The sequence below is a fragment of the Elgaria multicarinata genome, chromosome 11 (assembly GCF_023053635.1).
Source record: "Elgaria multicarinata webbii isolate HBS135686 ecotype San Diego chromosome 11, rElgMul1.1.pri, whole genome shotgun sequence".
NCBI lineage: Eukaryota > Metazoa > Chordata > Lepidosauria > Squamata > Anguidae > Elgaria > Elgaria multicarinata.
The window spans coordinates 17,248,609-17,260,867 of record NC_086181.1 but is presented as its reverse complement, the minus strand read 5'-3'; the positions used below and the strand labels follow the sequence as shown (position 1 = coordinate 17,260,867).

Here is a 12,259-nt window from a genome sequence, read left to right as displayed (position 1 = left end):
CTCATTGCATTTCCTGCTCCTCAGCCATTCACTGAACCTTGGATCCACCAGGATGCTGTGGCAATTTCAAAAAGTGTCCTGAGCAAGGCCAAAAAATCCTTCAAGGCTGAAGTGAGAGCCCTTTGTCCTTGGTGAAAGTTCTAGCAGCAAGTCAGCTGCTGGGCAACCCCTCCTAGGCTGGTCATTATATTGGAGGATCAGTAGATAGAATAGACATGTTTGTGTTGCAGCAACATCTTCTAGGCCATATGACACTACACAAAAATGTTTTAACGGAAGCATCCATCTCTAAAGTGTGTCGGGAGAAGTGCAGTTGCTAGCAACAGAAGAGGACAAATCTCTCCAAAGTCCTTGATATTTTGAGAATGAATGAATGAATGAATGCAGATGGTCCGGAAGGAAAGCTAGGTGCCACCAATGGGTTCCATCAAAAGCACCCTAAAAGCTGCCCTTATTCCAGACCAGCCTTCCCCAACCTGGTGCCCTCCAGATGAGTTAAGACTACTTCTCCCAGCATCCCTAGGGATTTTAGTCCAACGGATCGAGAGGACATCAGGTTGGAGAAGGTGGCTACAGGCAGTGATTGTCCCCATATTCCCACTTACAGGCTGAGCTGTTTCCAGCGCTGGAAAAAATCTTGCGATTGCATCTCTGTCGCCTGGAAAAATTTGTTGACCGTAATAGGCAATTTGAGCGTGAGGTTCTGCAGCGTCCCGCCGTACCTGAGAAGTGGGAAGAGAGAGCCATTAGGGGATGTCGAGAGGAACACAATCTTGCTCCCTTTGACACCACCACATCTCGCTACTACAAGATGTAGTGATGGCCATGAACTGTGGATGTCTTTAAAAGGGGATTAGACAAATTCATGAAGGCTACTAGTCCTCATGGCTACATCATAGCTCCAGGATCAGAGGCAAGCAGGAGAACACAAGCAGGAGAGTACCACTGTGCTCACGTCCTGCTTGCGGGCTCCCCTGGGGGCTTCTGCGGGAACAAAATGCTAGACTAGGTAGGTCTTGGGTCTGATCCAGCACGGCTCTTCTCTCTATACACCTCATGAGGATCAGCAGATACATGGTGCAGAAGAGCTCATTCCTGGCCCACTGAGCACACGATCCCCTTTCCTTCCAGTTCTGATGTATAAACTGGTGGAGGATTGAAGTGGGACAGTGACAAAGCGAAGAACAGATGGACCAGGAGAACGGCTGAGATGTAAGGAGTGACGACTGGAAACACCACCACACCCATCTTGTTCAGTTTTTGCCTGTATGCAGACCTTTCGTTTCTCCGCAACACTGGCTAGAAGCTTTTATGTTTAAACTAGAGCCTAAAGCTCTCTAGCTTTTCCAAACGTTACCCAGATTCCGTATCAACATTTTCTGCTCCAGCATAGAGATGCGACTGGGCGTGCGGATTCAGACGGCCTGGGCTGCAGCCACTTCTGAATGCCTTTGCTCACTCAAATTGCAAAAGCTCAGACCAGGGATAGGCCAGGCTGTTGGGGCGATGGTACCGGAATTTTATGTTGATGAGAGGGGCCTCCGTGAAGTCACTCAGGCACTCGATGTTCAGGACCTGTTGAACTTGAGCGCCTCCCTCCACCAGCGGCTCCACTGCTTTTGTCTGGATGTTGAGCTGTGAGCTGCGCTAAGGAACAAGGTGTTAAGCCTGCAGAGGAGCCGAAGGACAGAAGACCCGGGTGCGCAAAACCCACCCAGAGGCACCACCGCCACTTTCCACCTCCACCACCACCCTCGTCCCACACAGACATCCGCAAAAAGATATGGCTTTGCAGGTCTCCTGGGTAGCTGACTGTAGGGGTGAAGCTCTGGAACTGGACGGACGTTTTGTTCCCATAGAAGAGATACATCCGGCCTGGAGGGGTAAAGAGGAGACAGTTTTAGGGTGTGGAGCTTAGCACGTCCTGTCACCAGCACTGCTTCTACTCTGGCTGCTGTGAAAATGGAAAGGAAAGGAGCCTGGGCAAGGGGAGGCACCCCAGTTCCTTCTGTCTCACAAAGATGCCTCACTGCTTAGAATCCCTACCTAGGGTCCAAAAAAGTAAAGTTCCTCTAGGCTAGGAGTAAGGAACTCTGTTTCCTCTCAAGGGTTGCATGGTGGTGGTGGGTGGGGCTGGAACCAAAAGAGGGAGGGGCATCTTTATAGCTTAAGAAAGCTATAAAGACTGATCTATTCCGGCAGGCCTATTGTTGTTCCCTGCCTTGATCCAAACGGAGAGGCGGGTAAGAAATAAATTTTGTTGTTGTTGTTGTTATTATTATTATTATTATTTCCTTCCTTCTCTCTCTCTCTCTTTCCCCGCTTTCCAACTCCTTCTCCCCCATTTCCCTCCACCTTGCCCCCTGCGTGGAATTAGCCTGAGAGCCGCACACCGCCCTCCTCTAAACAATGGGCAATAATAAGTTTAACTGCCAGACAGCTGCTTTATATCCAAAAGGTCACATGGAGGTTGTAAAACCGTCCTCGACTTTAGCAGGTCTCAAACGAAGCCCGTCCGGAAGCACTCACCCAAATTCTGCCGGAATTCCGATTTCACTCCAATTTGCAGCAGCTGGTTCTCAAAGAGCACTCCGTTATTCTTACACACAAACCTGCAGCGGGAGACGGAGGGTCAGGAAGAGGCGTAAATGCGCCCTGCCACCATTTCTCCTGGCGCCTGCCCGTTTCGACACGCCACCAGCCGACCCCTCTCCTCTCGCCACCTAAGCTCTTTGCACCAGGGGTGTTCAACCTCTTTCAGCCCGAGGGCCAAATTCCATTTCGGAGAAACTATCGAGGGCTGCATTTCAGTGATGGGCGGGGAGGGGGAAAGGGGTGAGGCCAAAATACCCCCCAAATACCAACATATTGTAGAGTAAAGCTCTTACTGCCAGTACCGAAGACTTAGGAGAGGCGTTCCAAGCTTTTAGAATGGGGGCAAAACAATCCAAAAGCCAGGAAAACATCAAATGATTGAGGTTTAGGGCGGGGAGGCAGTGGGACCATCTGGGGAACCCCAGTTGGGGAATCCAATTGGGACCCCGGGCCTGAGGTTCTGCACCCTTACTCTACACTGACCTCTCAATCCCTCTGTTTCACTGGGTTAGTGCACTGAAAACACCCCCTACTCGGGGGAGACCCTTTTCTACCCGATCGCCACAACCAGAGGGTACTCTCTGGAGGCGGGAAGGCAGAAGATGGTGCTGGGTGAAGCTAGGAGCACAAGTGGGATCCAGCCGGAGGAGCCGAGGAAATCTTCCCCCCTCCAGCAGTCCAAGGGGAGCTGCTTTCAGCCCCTACCCCGCGGTTCCTCCCCACCGCCCACCCCTCCAAAGCCACAGCCCCCCTGCCCCAGGCTCTTACTTGTGAAGCAGTTCATCGGCCTCAGCAATAGGCAAAGCAGGGTCCTCAGAGACAGAAGCGGCAGCCCCTGAGCTGCAGGTGGTGGTGAAGGGGCAGAGCAAAGGCAGAGGCAGGGAAGAGAAAGAGCAGAGAAGACGAGTCACCGGGCCGCAGCACCAGGTTAGTACCAGAAAGTGATGTTGGGGGCAGGAGGGGGGGAGAGAAACCAAATACGCACCCGCACACAGACGCAAAGGCAGCATGCAACACAGCAGGCGAGGAGGCAGGAGGAGTTCTGGGCGCCATTCCTAAGGAGCCTCTGAAGTAGGGGTTCGCCACCGTCGGCTGCTCCGGTGTTGTGGGACCACCACTCCCATCATCCCCGACCACTGGTGGGGGGTTGATGGGAGTTGCAGTCCAGCAACATCTGGGGACCCGAGGTTGGGAACAACTGTAAGGGGCGAGTGCGAAACAGTGTTTACGTCATTATCTTGACTAAAACACACACACGTATCCTTTTTTCATGCGGAAATCCTATCCATGAACAATTTGGATTCCAAAGCTTGTTAAAAGAGCTCACTTATTTATTTATTTATCTGTTACATTTATAACTGCTGTTTTTCTTCTTTCAAGCAACCAGAGACGGTTTACACAGTCCACCTCCTCTCCATTTCATCCTCACAACAACCCTCTGAGGTAGATTAAGTTGAGAGTCTGTGACTAGCCCAAAGTGAGCCTTATAGCTGAGTGGGGACTAGAACTCAGGTCTCCAGAGTCCCAGTCTACCTCCCCTAACCACTACACCATACTGGCTCTCACACTTTATCCTCAACCCTAAGAAACTCCACTCCACGCCCCACCCCCACATTCAAAGCTCCTCCCAGGAGTTCAGTATTCTAGGACCCACATCCACCCCAACCTCCCCCACAGCCACCATTGACAATCCCAGGCGTCCTGGCAGCCAACAGCTCTAACCTACTCCCCTCTGAAACAAGAGTGAAATCCAAGCCTCCATCTTCTCTGAATCTTAAGGTCCTCACTCACATGAAGGATGGGAGGGGCTTGAAGCAGTTATGTCCCCTCCCACCCACCCCCAAGTGGCAACAATCTCTGCCTTTTGCAGTCTAGAGAATATGCACAGAGAATATTCTTTCCAGGAAGCGGAATTTCCTTGGGGCCTCTCACCCCTGTTCGGCAGGAGCCCCTATTAATTTACACAGCATCCTCGGCGTCTATGGTGCTTTGCAGAATTCAGGAAGACAGGTCCCTGCCCCACAGAGCTTACAATTTAAAAATCCGACAGAGGGGGGAAAACGAGAGAGAAAGGGAAGCCCGGAACCATATGTGGCTGTTTTAGTTACAGGCTTAGTTACAGGCCGGGTTTACAGCAGCGGCATGAGAACAAGAGGCTGTACCAAAGGCTTCACGGAAGAGGCGGCTTTTGCGGAGGGAAGGAAGCGAGGCAGTGTCACGCAGGTGTTCCAGGAGGCAATTCCAAGCATACAGGGGAGAAGGGGGGGAAGAGCGGTGTCTTTTGAGAGAGCAGGAGACCTTGGGATGATGGAGGGTGGTGGAGCTGGAGGAGCAAAGATCACAGGCAGGGGATGTAAGAGCGGAGAGATTGATGGGGGCAGCGGGGTGGGGAAGGCCATGGAGGGCTTTGAAGGCAAGGAGCTCTTTTATTGGCTATCTACACTGCAGGGGCGGGCCACTGGTGGCCCTCCAGACGTTTTGACCTGCATCTCCCATCCTCCCTCACTACTGACTGATGGGAGTTGTAGGCCAAAGCAGGTGGAAGAACACAAGTTGCCCAGCCGTTCACCAGACCAGCAGAGCCAAACACGTAAGTCCAGGAGGGGCACTGCTGCCTCTTGCAGATTCTTTCAAATCAGGGAAAGCAGAGGGGTGGGAATTGCCCACACCTTAGTCTACACTGATCCACAGAGCACCGGACAGAAGTATCCTGGTACCCGTTCCTTTAAAAAACAACTCACAAGACCTCACAGAATATTCTTTAAACATCTGTCATCATCCCCTTCTCACGGAGGTCTCAAAGTCAAGTCAAATAAAAATAACAATAATTCCTAGATGCTCTCTTCTCCTTTCTGCTGTTGGGAATCCTATCTCATCGGGAGGCACCACAGAGGACGGGGTGATGGGGTGGGGGTTGTCCATAGCAGGGTGGGTTGAATTGGCAGGGAGAACATTCCAGCCCCTTACTCAGCAGGTAGGCCAGCCTCCACCAATAGGGACGCAGGACTCTCGGGAGGCGGCTCCAAGTCACTGCTCCATCCAAGAGAGAGAGAGAGAGAGGAAGAGAGAGAGAGAGAGAAAGAAAGAGGAAACCATTCCCAAGAGGCAGCAGAGAGAAAGGAAGAGAGAGACACAGAAAGATACACACGCACACAGAGGGCAAAGAGACAGCAAGACAAGGCTGTGAGGACTGACAACATGCCCCTCTCCCAGGGAACAGGGGAAGAAAAGCCCAAGAGCTCCCCAATTACTGAGAAACGAGCACCCAGAAACCCATTTAGCTTACCCAGTGCAAAGATTGCATCCGCGGGATTCCCACAACCCCATTAGCAAGAGAGGAAGCCATCTTATACCCTGGTTTGGCTATCTGACCCTCTACTACTCCAATTGGCTGTGATTCTCCAAAAGAGGCCTTTCCCCCGTCAACGGCTACCTGGGCCCTTGGTCTCTGGAGATGCCAGCAATTGAGCCTGGGCCCTTCTGCACACAAAGCACATGCTGTAGCCCCAAGCTACAGCCCCTTCCCCAAGGCCCTCCACCAAACCAGCCGTGAATGAAAGTTCACATCCCCTTCAAGGAAAAGGCCCCGTGGCAAGCCTCCCACCTTCTCTCCAGAAATGGTTGGCTGGAGAATTCCAGGAACCTTGGCCAGGCAGAACGGCAAACTTCCGTCACCCGACACTGTATTCTCTTAGAGCTGCCGCCACCGTCTGCTCCCCAACCCCAGGAAACCGAGGGGAGAGAAAGTCTTTGCCACCACCGTCGCCACCTCACCTCAGGAAGTTCTCTTCAGCACCAGACACCAGGCCGGTTGCGGCTGAGGAGCTGTCGGAGAAAACGTCCACCAAAAGGTTGCCGGAGCTGGCGGGGGCACCGGAGCCGGTGGCCGGGGCGGCCCGGAGGCCTAGCAGGTCGGCAGACGGGGATGGCGTCGACTGCGAGGAAGCAGAGGGAGGAAGCCGGGGACGGGAGGGGGAGAAGTAAGAAACAAAGGTCAAGCCGCTTCCGCGCTCCTGACTTGAGAACTGAACCCAAACACCGTTGTACCTACCTTGGGGGCAGAGGAATAGACACCGGACCCTGCGCTGTGGGAGCATGCTTTCTCTCTACTCCTGCACTAAAATGTGTCCGGGGAAAAAACAAATTCTGCAATTGGAATACTTGGTGCAAAAAAAAAAAAGTATGGACACATTTACATCAATTTCATCACACCTTCCTGGCTCTGCGGTTGAGGGTAGCCTGTGTTGCATCGGTTTTGCCTACGCGAAGTCTAAATAAGAGCCCAAAGACTAATGCAGCCTTCCCCCAACCCGGTACACTCCAGATGTGTTAAACTACAACTCCCGGGATCCCCAGGCAATTGGCTGGGGAATGCTGGGAGTTGTAATCCAACGCATCTGTTTGAAGTGTGCCAGCTTGGGGAGACCAGACTAAGGATTTGGTTGGCTTGAAATATAAGGTGGAAAAGTTGAAGATGAACGGGCAAGTCAGATTCTAAACCAAGGTGTTATCCCCATGGTTTGGACTTATCTTTTAGGAAACACCAGGGGGTCTGCTGGGCCCTATGGTAGACTATGTGTGGCACTCCCAGGGCATCTATCCAGCTAAAGAGGTTTTCCTTGGCCAATTCTTCACCCAGCTGCCATGTTTTGTGGTGGCAGACATTTTGGTGGAATTTTGTCAGCCATGACATAATCTACAGCCCTTCCCATCCCTCCTTTCCCGCCCATACCAAGGTAAGCACCACAGCACAAGGAGGACGCCCCCATTACAACACGATATGCTGGCTGGTAAATCGGGGCCTGCGGTTCTCACCTCCCCTGGCTTTAACTCTCAAGTCCTCCCTTCTCCCCGGAGTCCTGGCCTTACACCCCACAGGGCCACGTTCCGTCCAGGGAACCTTCCCCGTACCCAACCCCCTGCCCCTCCCTTTTTCCTGGACTCACGGCAGCGCTGGCCGAGGGCTCCATGCCCCCGTTGATCTCAGAATTTGGGTCCTTCTTGCCATCCTCCAGTTCACTGCCAGCCCCCGGGCCCTTCTTCTTCTTGAGCTTAGCCAAGATGGACGACTCGCGCTCAGGGAACGGAGGCATCTCCTCCAACACCGTCGCCTAAAGGGGAAAGACAGGAATGAGGAACAGGAAGCCTCATAAGCTCTGGAACAAGATTAAGCGGAGCTCCCGGAGAACGGAACTTCTTTCAGCCCAAGGGCCAAATTCCATTTTGGTGAAGTTCGCAGGGGCCATATTCTGGTGGTAGACGGGGCCAAAAGCAAAATTGTCAGGGCAAAAATATATATATTTAAAAGGCACAAGAGACATTGGCGGTTGGGAGGCAAAGGGGCCATCTGGGAACGCTGGTGGGCCAAATTTCCCCCCTGAGCCCAAGATTCTGCACCCCTGCTTCAGAGATTGAAGATGCTGACAACAGTGTGACCAACTGTTGGGTAAATGGGTCATTTGTTCACTGTACTGACCCTAATACGAGGCCCTGTACGGCCTGTCACTTCCCCATTCCGGCTGCTAGGCCTCCTCTCTCAATTTCTCTCAGAACAGCAAAGTAGCTGAAATCAGGGGATGTTCTATGGTAAAGGGGCAGGAATAAGGCCTCTGACCACATATATTAATACCAAGGGATGGTTCTGATTTGATACCCACAGAAAGAAGCCCTTCTGAGCCAGCTGGATAATTTTTTTACCTCATGAACAGCCCAGAGAATGTGTGTTATTGGGTGGCTAAATAAATGGAAGCACCCTTATAACTGAAAAAGAAGCTGCCTGCCTCTCATTGTTTGATGCTCCCAAAACCAGCTGCCCTCAGATCAGAGCTGACAGATCCTTCGTAATGAAAGGTTGTGGGCTCTCCCACACTAGAGGCCTTCAAGAGGCAGCTGGACAAGCATCTGTCAGGGATGCTTTAGGGTGGATTCCTGCATTGAGCAGGGGATTGGACTCGATGGCCTTGTAGGCCCCTTCCAACTCTGCTATTCTGTGATTCTGTGATTCTATGAAAACAGCCACCTAGCCTTCCCCTGAGACAAATGGCTCGGCTGGCTACCGGCCAAACCCTTCCGTCAGCACTGCCGGCCCCTCCCTCACCAGGACGTCGGTGCTGGCAATGGAGCTGAGCTTGAGGTATTCGACGGCGCGCTGCTGCAGCTCCACGTCGGCGTTGCGGATCTGGCTGTCCGAGCGCAGCACTTCCTGGATTGTGCCCTTGGTCTCGGGGAAGAGGTTGATGAACTTGATGTAGGTGGAGAGGAGCAGGGCCCGCGTGGACACGCTGCAGAGGTGGAACTTGGAGTGGAGGAGGTTGAACTGCACCAGCGGGCTGAGGGAGGAAGGCGAAGGGGTGAGATGGGGTGCCCCAGTGGTGCTTGGGAGTCAGTGCGGCAGGCATCTATGGGTGAGGGAACGGGGTCTGAACTGGAGCATCCTGAACTGAAGGAACGCCTCCTCCCATGTGTACCTGCCTGGACCCTAAGGTCATCCTCAGGGGTCCTTCTCCATGAGCCCCTGCCAAAGGAAGTGAGGCAGGTGGCTACCGGGAGGAGGGCCTTCTCTGCTGTGGCACCCCGGCTGTGGAAAGAGCTCCCTAAGGAAGTACGCCTGGCACCTACACTATATTCTTTCAGACACCTTTTTATTCTCTCAGTACTTCAACAGTCTATACATTAATTTTAACTTTGCTGTTTTAAATTTGTATTTCTGCATTGCTGCTGATTTTATCCTGGTTGTGCTTTCATATTGTATATTACATCATGGTTTTATACTGTTGTTTTATACTTTGAATGGTTTTAATTTTTGAGAACGGTCCAGAGAGCTTTGGTTATTGGGTGGTATAGAAATGCAATAAATAAATAAATAAATAAATAAATCCCTACAGCACTTAGCCTCCCCAAAGTAGCGCTACTTCTCATTGAGATTGTAAACCTCTGTCTGGGCTGTACCACAGGAGGTGAGGGTTCACATGATTGAATGATCCTCGATTCAAATAAATAATCACCATCATCCCTGCACATGGAAAACTAGCATGTCAGGAAGACAGCTCCGAGCCTAGCCTTCTCCCCAAAATACTTGGCCTAGTTCTTAATGAGTTTTGTAAACTTGCCTGGACTGTACCACTTCAGACTGCCTCGATCATGTACATCTCCATCCCAAAAATGTATTCTCTCACAGATAACTAGGTGACATGGAGGACATTTCTAGCCTTCTCCCTGACAAGCTAGTTTTCTACATGCAGGATTCTTTTTCGTTGGTGGTAAGGGAGCATTACATCCTGAGAGACAGCCACCTGTAATATGAGTCCGCAGCCAGGCTTGCTAGAGCAGTCAGAACTAAGCCAAGGTGAAATTCTGATGGCATGGGACCCGGTGTGGTAGAGTATGAGCTTTGCATGCAGAAAATACCAGGTTCAGTCCCCAGCAACTCAGGTAGGGCTGGGAAAGATGCCTGAGATGCCGGAAAACTGCTACTAGTCAGCGGGTCAACAACAATGATCTAGATAGAGCCTTCAGTCACAGGTGCTGATGACTCATGGAAATGAGCCTTTGCAAAGTTCTCTCTCTACCTAGACCCTCATCCATTTCTTGTCTCCAATGATCCTTCCCAGAGAGTGTCACGGAACGCACTTTGGGGCTGCGAGAAATAAATTACAAGGCACTTGTGAACCCCACAGGCCCGCCAACAAAGGAGGCTGCCTGCCATGCCTCTGTGTGATTTGCTGATCTGGTTTTGCTTCCTTTCAATCAGCCACTGCAAAGGCAGGAAATCCTGCCGTGTGTCTGCATCAGATGCAACTGGGTCCTTTAGTCACATCTCACACAGAGACTCAACAGAGGAATGTAAAAAGTGGCGTTATTCCAGGTCAGACTGCTTCTCCATCTAGCTCAGTCTTGCTTACTTTGACTGTCAGGGTCATTCTCCAAGATCTCAGGAAAGGCCTTTCTCCATCACCTGCCACTTAATCCTTCAACACAGGGGTGGGCAACTTGTAGGCCAAAACATCTGTAGGGCCACAAGTTGCCCACACCTAGCTGAGCTGGAGGTGCCAAGGATTGAGGCTGGGACCTCCTGTAAACAAAGCCAACGCTCTCCCCACTGGGCTGTGGTCTCGCCCCACAACAAATTGCCTCTCCTCAGAGGAGGCTGTCTGTCGCATCCCCAAAGAGTCACTGCTCGGAAACTGCCCCTTTCCAAATCAGGACGTACATTCAGAACTGTGAATCTGGGGTGGTCTCCTCTGAGGACGGGCCAGTCTTAATTTTGGCAAACGTTAAAAGTAAACTTTACTGACGTCAGAACATTGAGAAATACTGGCCTAAAGCAGGGTAAGAAACCTGGTGCCCTCCAGTTGTTTTGGAATACAACACCAGCCCCAGCCAGCATGACTAATGGTGGGAACCGTAGTCCAAACTATGTGGAGGGTGCCAATTTGCCTACTCCTGGTCTACAATGATTACCTTTAGGCACAGACTATGAAAATAAGTTTTTGTGGTAGTGTTGTTGTTGTTATTGGAATGTGGATAACCTTGAGCAAGAGGCCCATTTAATGTATCCCACTAGGCTGTCTTGGGGATAAGAAAAAGGAGAGAAGGATATATCTGAACCCTCCTAAAACCTCTGAGATAGGGAGGGAGGGACAAGTGATTTCCTCAGCCACTTCATTTCTTCCCATCATTCCCTACCTGGACCGAGGATCTCCGGCAATGAGGTTCCCAAACTCCCCTAGGATGTAGCCTCCAACTTTCACCATGTTCTCATGGCATGCGGGAGCCTGTAGGGCCTAGAGGAAATGAAACGTATATGCAATGCATTATGGGTGGGCAAGGAGGAGGCAGCAATGATACTAATTGGCCAAGCTGCCTCGGGCCTTTTTAGATTCTTTCAGAGACTCCAGTCAGTGTGACTTTGCCCACACAGACATAAATTCAGTGGGGAGCCAGCTCTGGAAGTGCCTTCACTGGAATATAAGGACAACCATCTCCCCAGGACTGGCCTCAGGAGAAACACCATTTTCCCCCTCCACTGTTTGTTTAAGCCAGATTTGAACAACGCTGATTGGCTGGGCCCTTGTGTCAATTGTTAAGCACCTTTCCGGCTTCTCCGGACAGGCCTGTGTGCAGAGTGCTGATTGGAGCAAGGAAGGCGGCCGGCCAAAGTGCAAAAAAAAAAAGAGAAAGGAGGCCCAAAGCCTTGAAAACAATAATAAAGCAAATAAAAATAATAATTGGGTAACCCTGGTTTGCTGATCAAACCAGAAACAGAACGGTCAGCCTCACGGGGGAAGGGGCGACAAGCAGCATGGACTCTGGAGCCAGGTACACGTGTCCCTTGAAGAGAAAAGGACGGGAAAGGCAGACCACTCCCTGCCCCCACAGCTGCTCCTGTCGGCAGGGGCGTCTGCATGCAGGCTAGGTAATAGATCTGGGGCCTCGTCCAGGAGATCCAAACACCTGGGGCCCGCTTACATGTTCATTGATTCATCTTTGGAATATGAACCAGTGGGATCTGCAACAAAATACTGGAGTGCTGTTCCAAGCAGCCGGCCACGCCCTCCTCCAGGAGGCTCCATTCCATTCCTCCTCCTATCTGGTTTTCCATTCCCTCTCCACAACAGCCCAATGAGAATTGTGGCCACTTAGCCTGCTCAGTCCTCATTGAGCT

The 12,259-nt window shown here is 51.6% G+C and overlaps 1 protein-coding gene across 7 annotated transcripts in view; it reads right to left on the bottom strand.

Moving 5' to 3' along the window:
* AP2A1 (adaptor related protein complex 2 subunit alpha 1) overlaps positions 1-12,259 on the bottom strand; it is a 41,037-nt gene that overhangs the window by 4,171 nt on the left and 24,607 nt on the right. For 2 of the 7 annotated variants that reach the window (XM_063138470.1, XM_063138471.1), the window contains exons 12-21: positions 11,281-11,378; positions 8,693-8,924; positions 7,542-7,706; positions 6,647-6,712; positions 6,370-6,530; positions 3,364-3,435; positions 2,530-2,612; positions 1,787-1,875; positions 1,514-1,638; positions 606-722 (exon numbers count right to left, since the gene is read on the bottom strand). In XM_063138470.1, coding sequence (XP_062994540.1) covers positions 606-722; positions 1,514-1,638; positions 1,787-1,875; positions 2,530-2,612; positions 3,364-3,435; positions 6,370-6,530; positions 6,647-6,712; positions 7,542-7,706; positions 8,693-8,924; positions 11,281-11,378 — 1,208 coding nt within the window. The remainder of the gene's footprint in view (positions 1-605; positions 723-1,513; positions 1,639-1,786; positions 1,876-2,529; positions 2,613-3,363; positions 3,436-6,369; positions 6,531-6,646; positions 6,713-7,541; positions 7,707-8,692; positions 8,925-11,280; positions 11,379-12,259) is intronic. The other 5 variants (XM_063138472.1, XM_063138473.1, XM_063138475.1 and 2 more) reach the window with 3 other exon arrangements.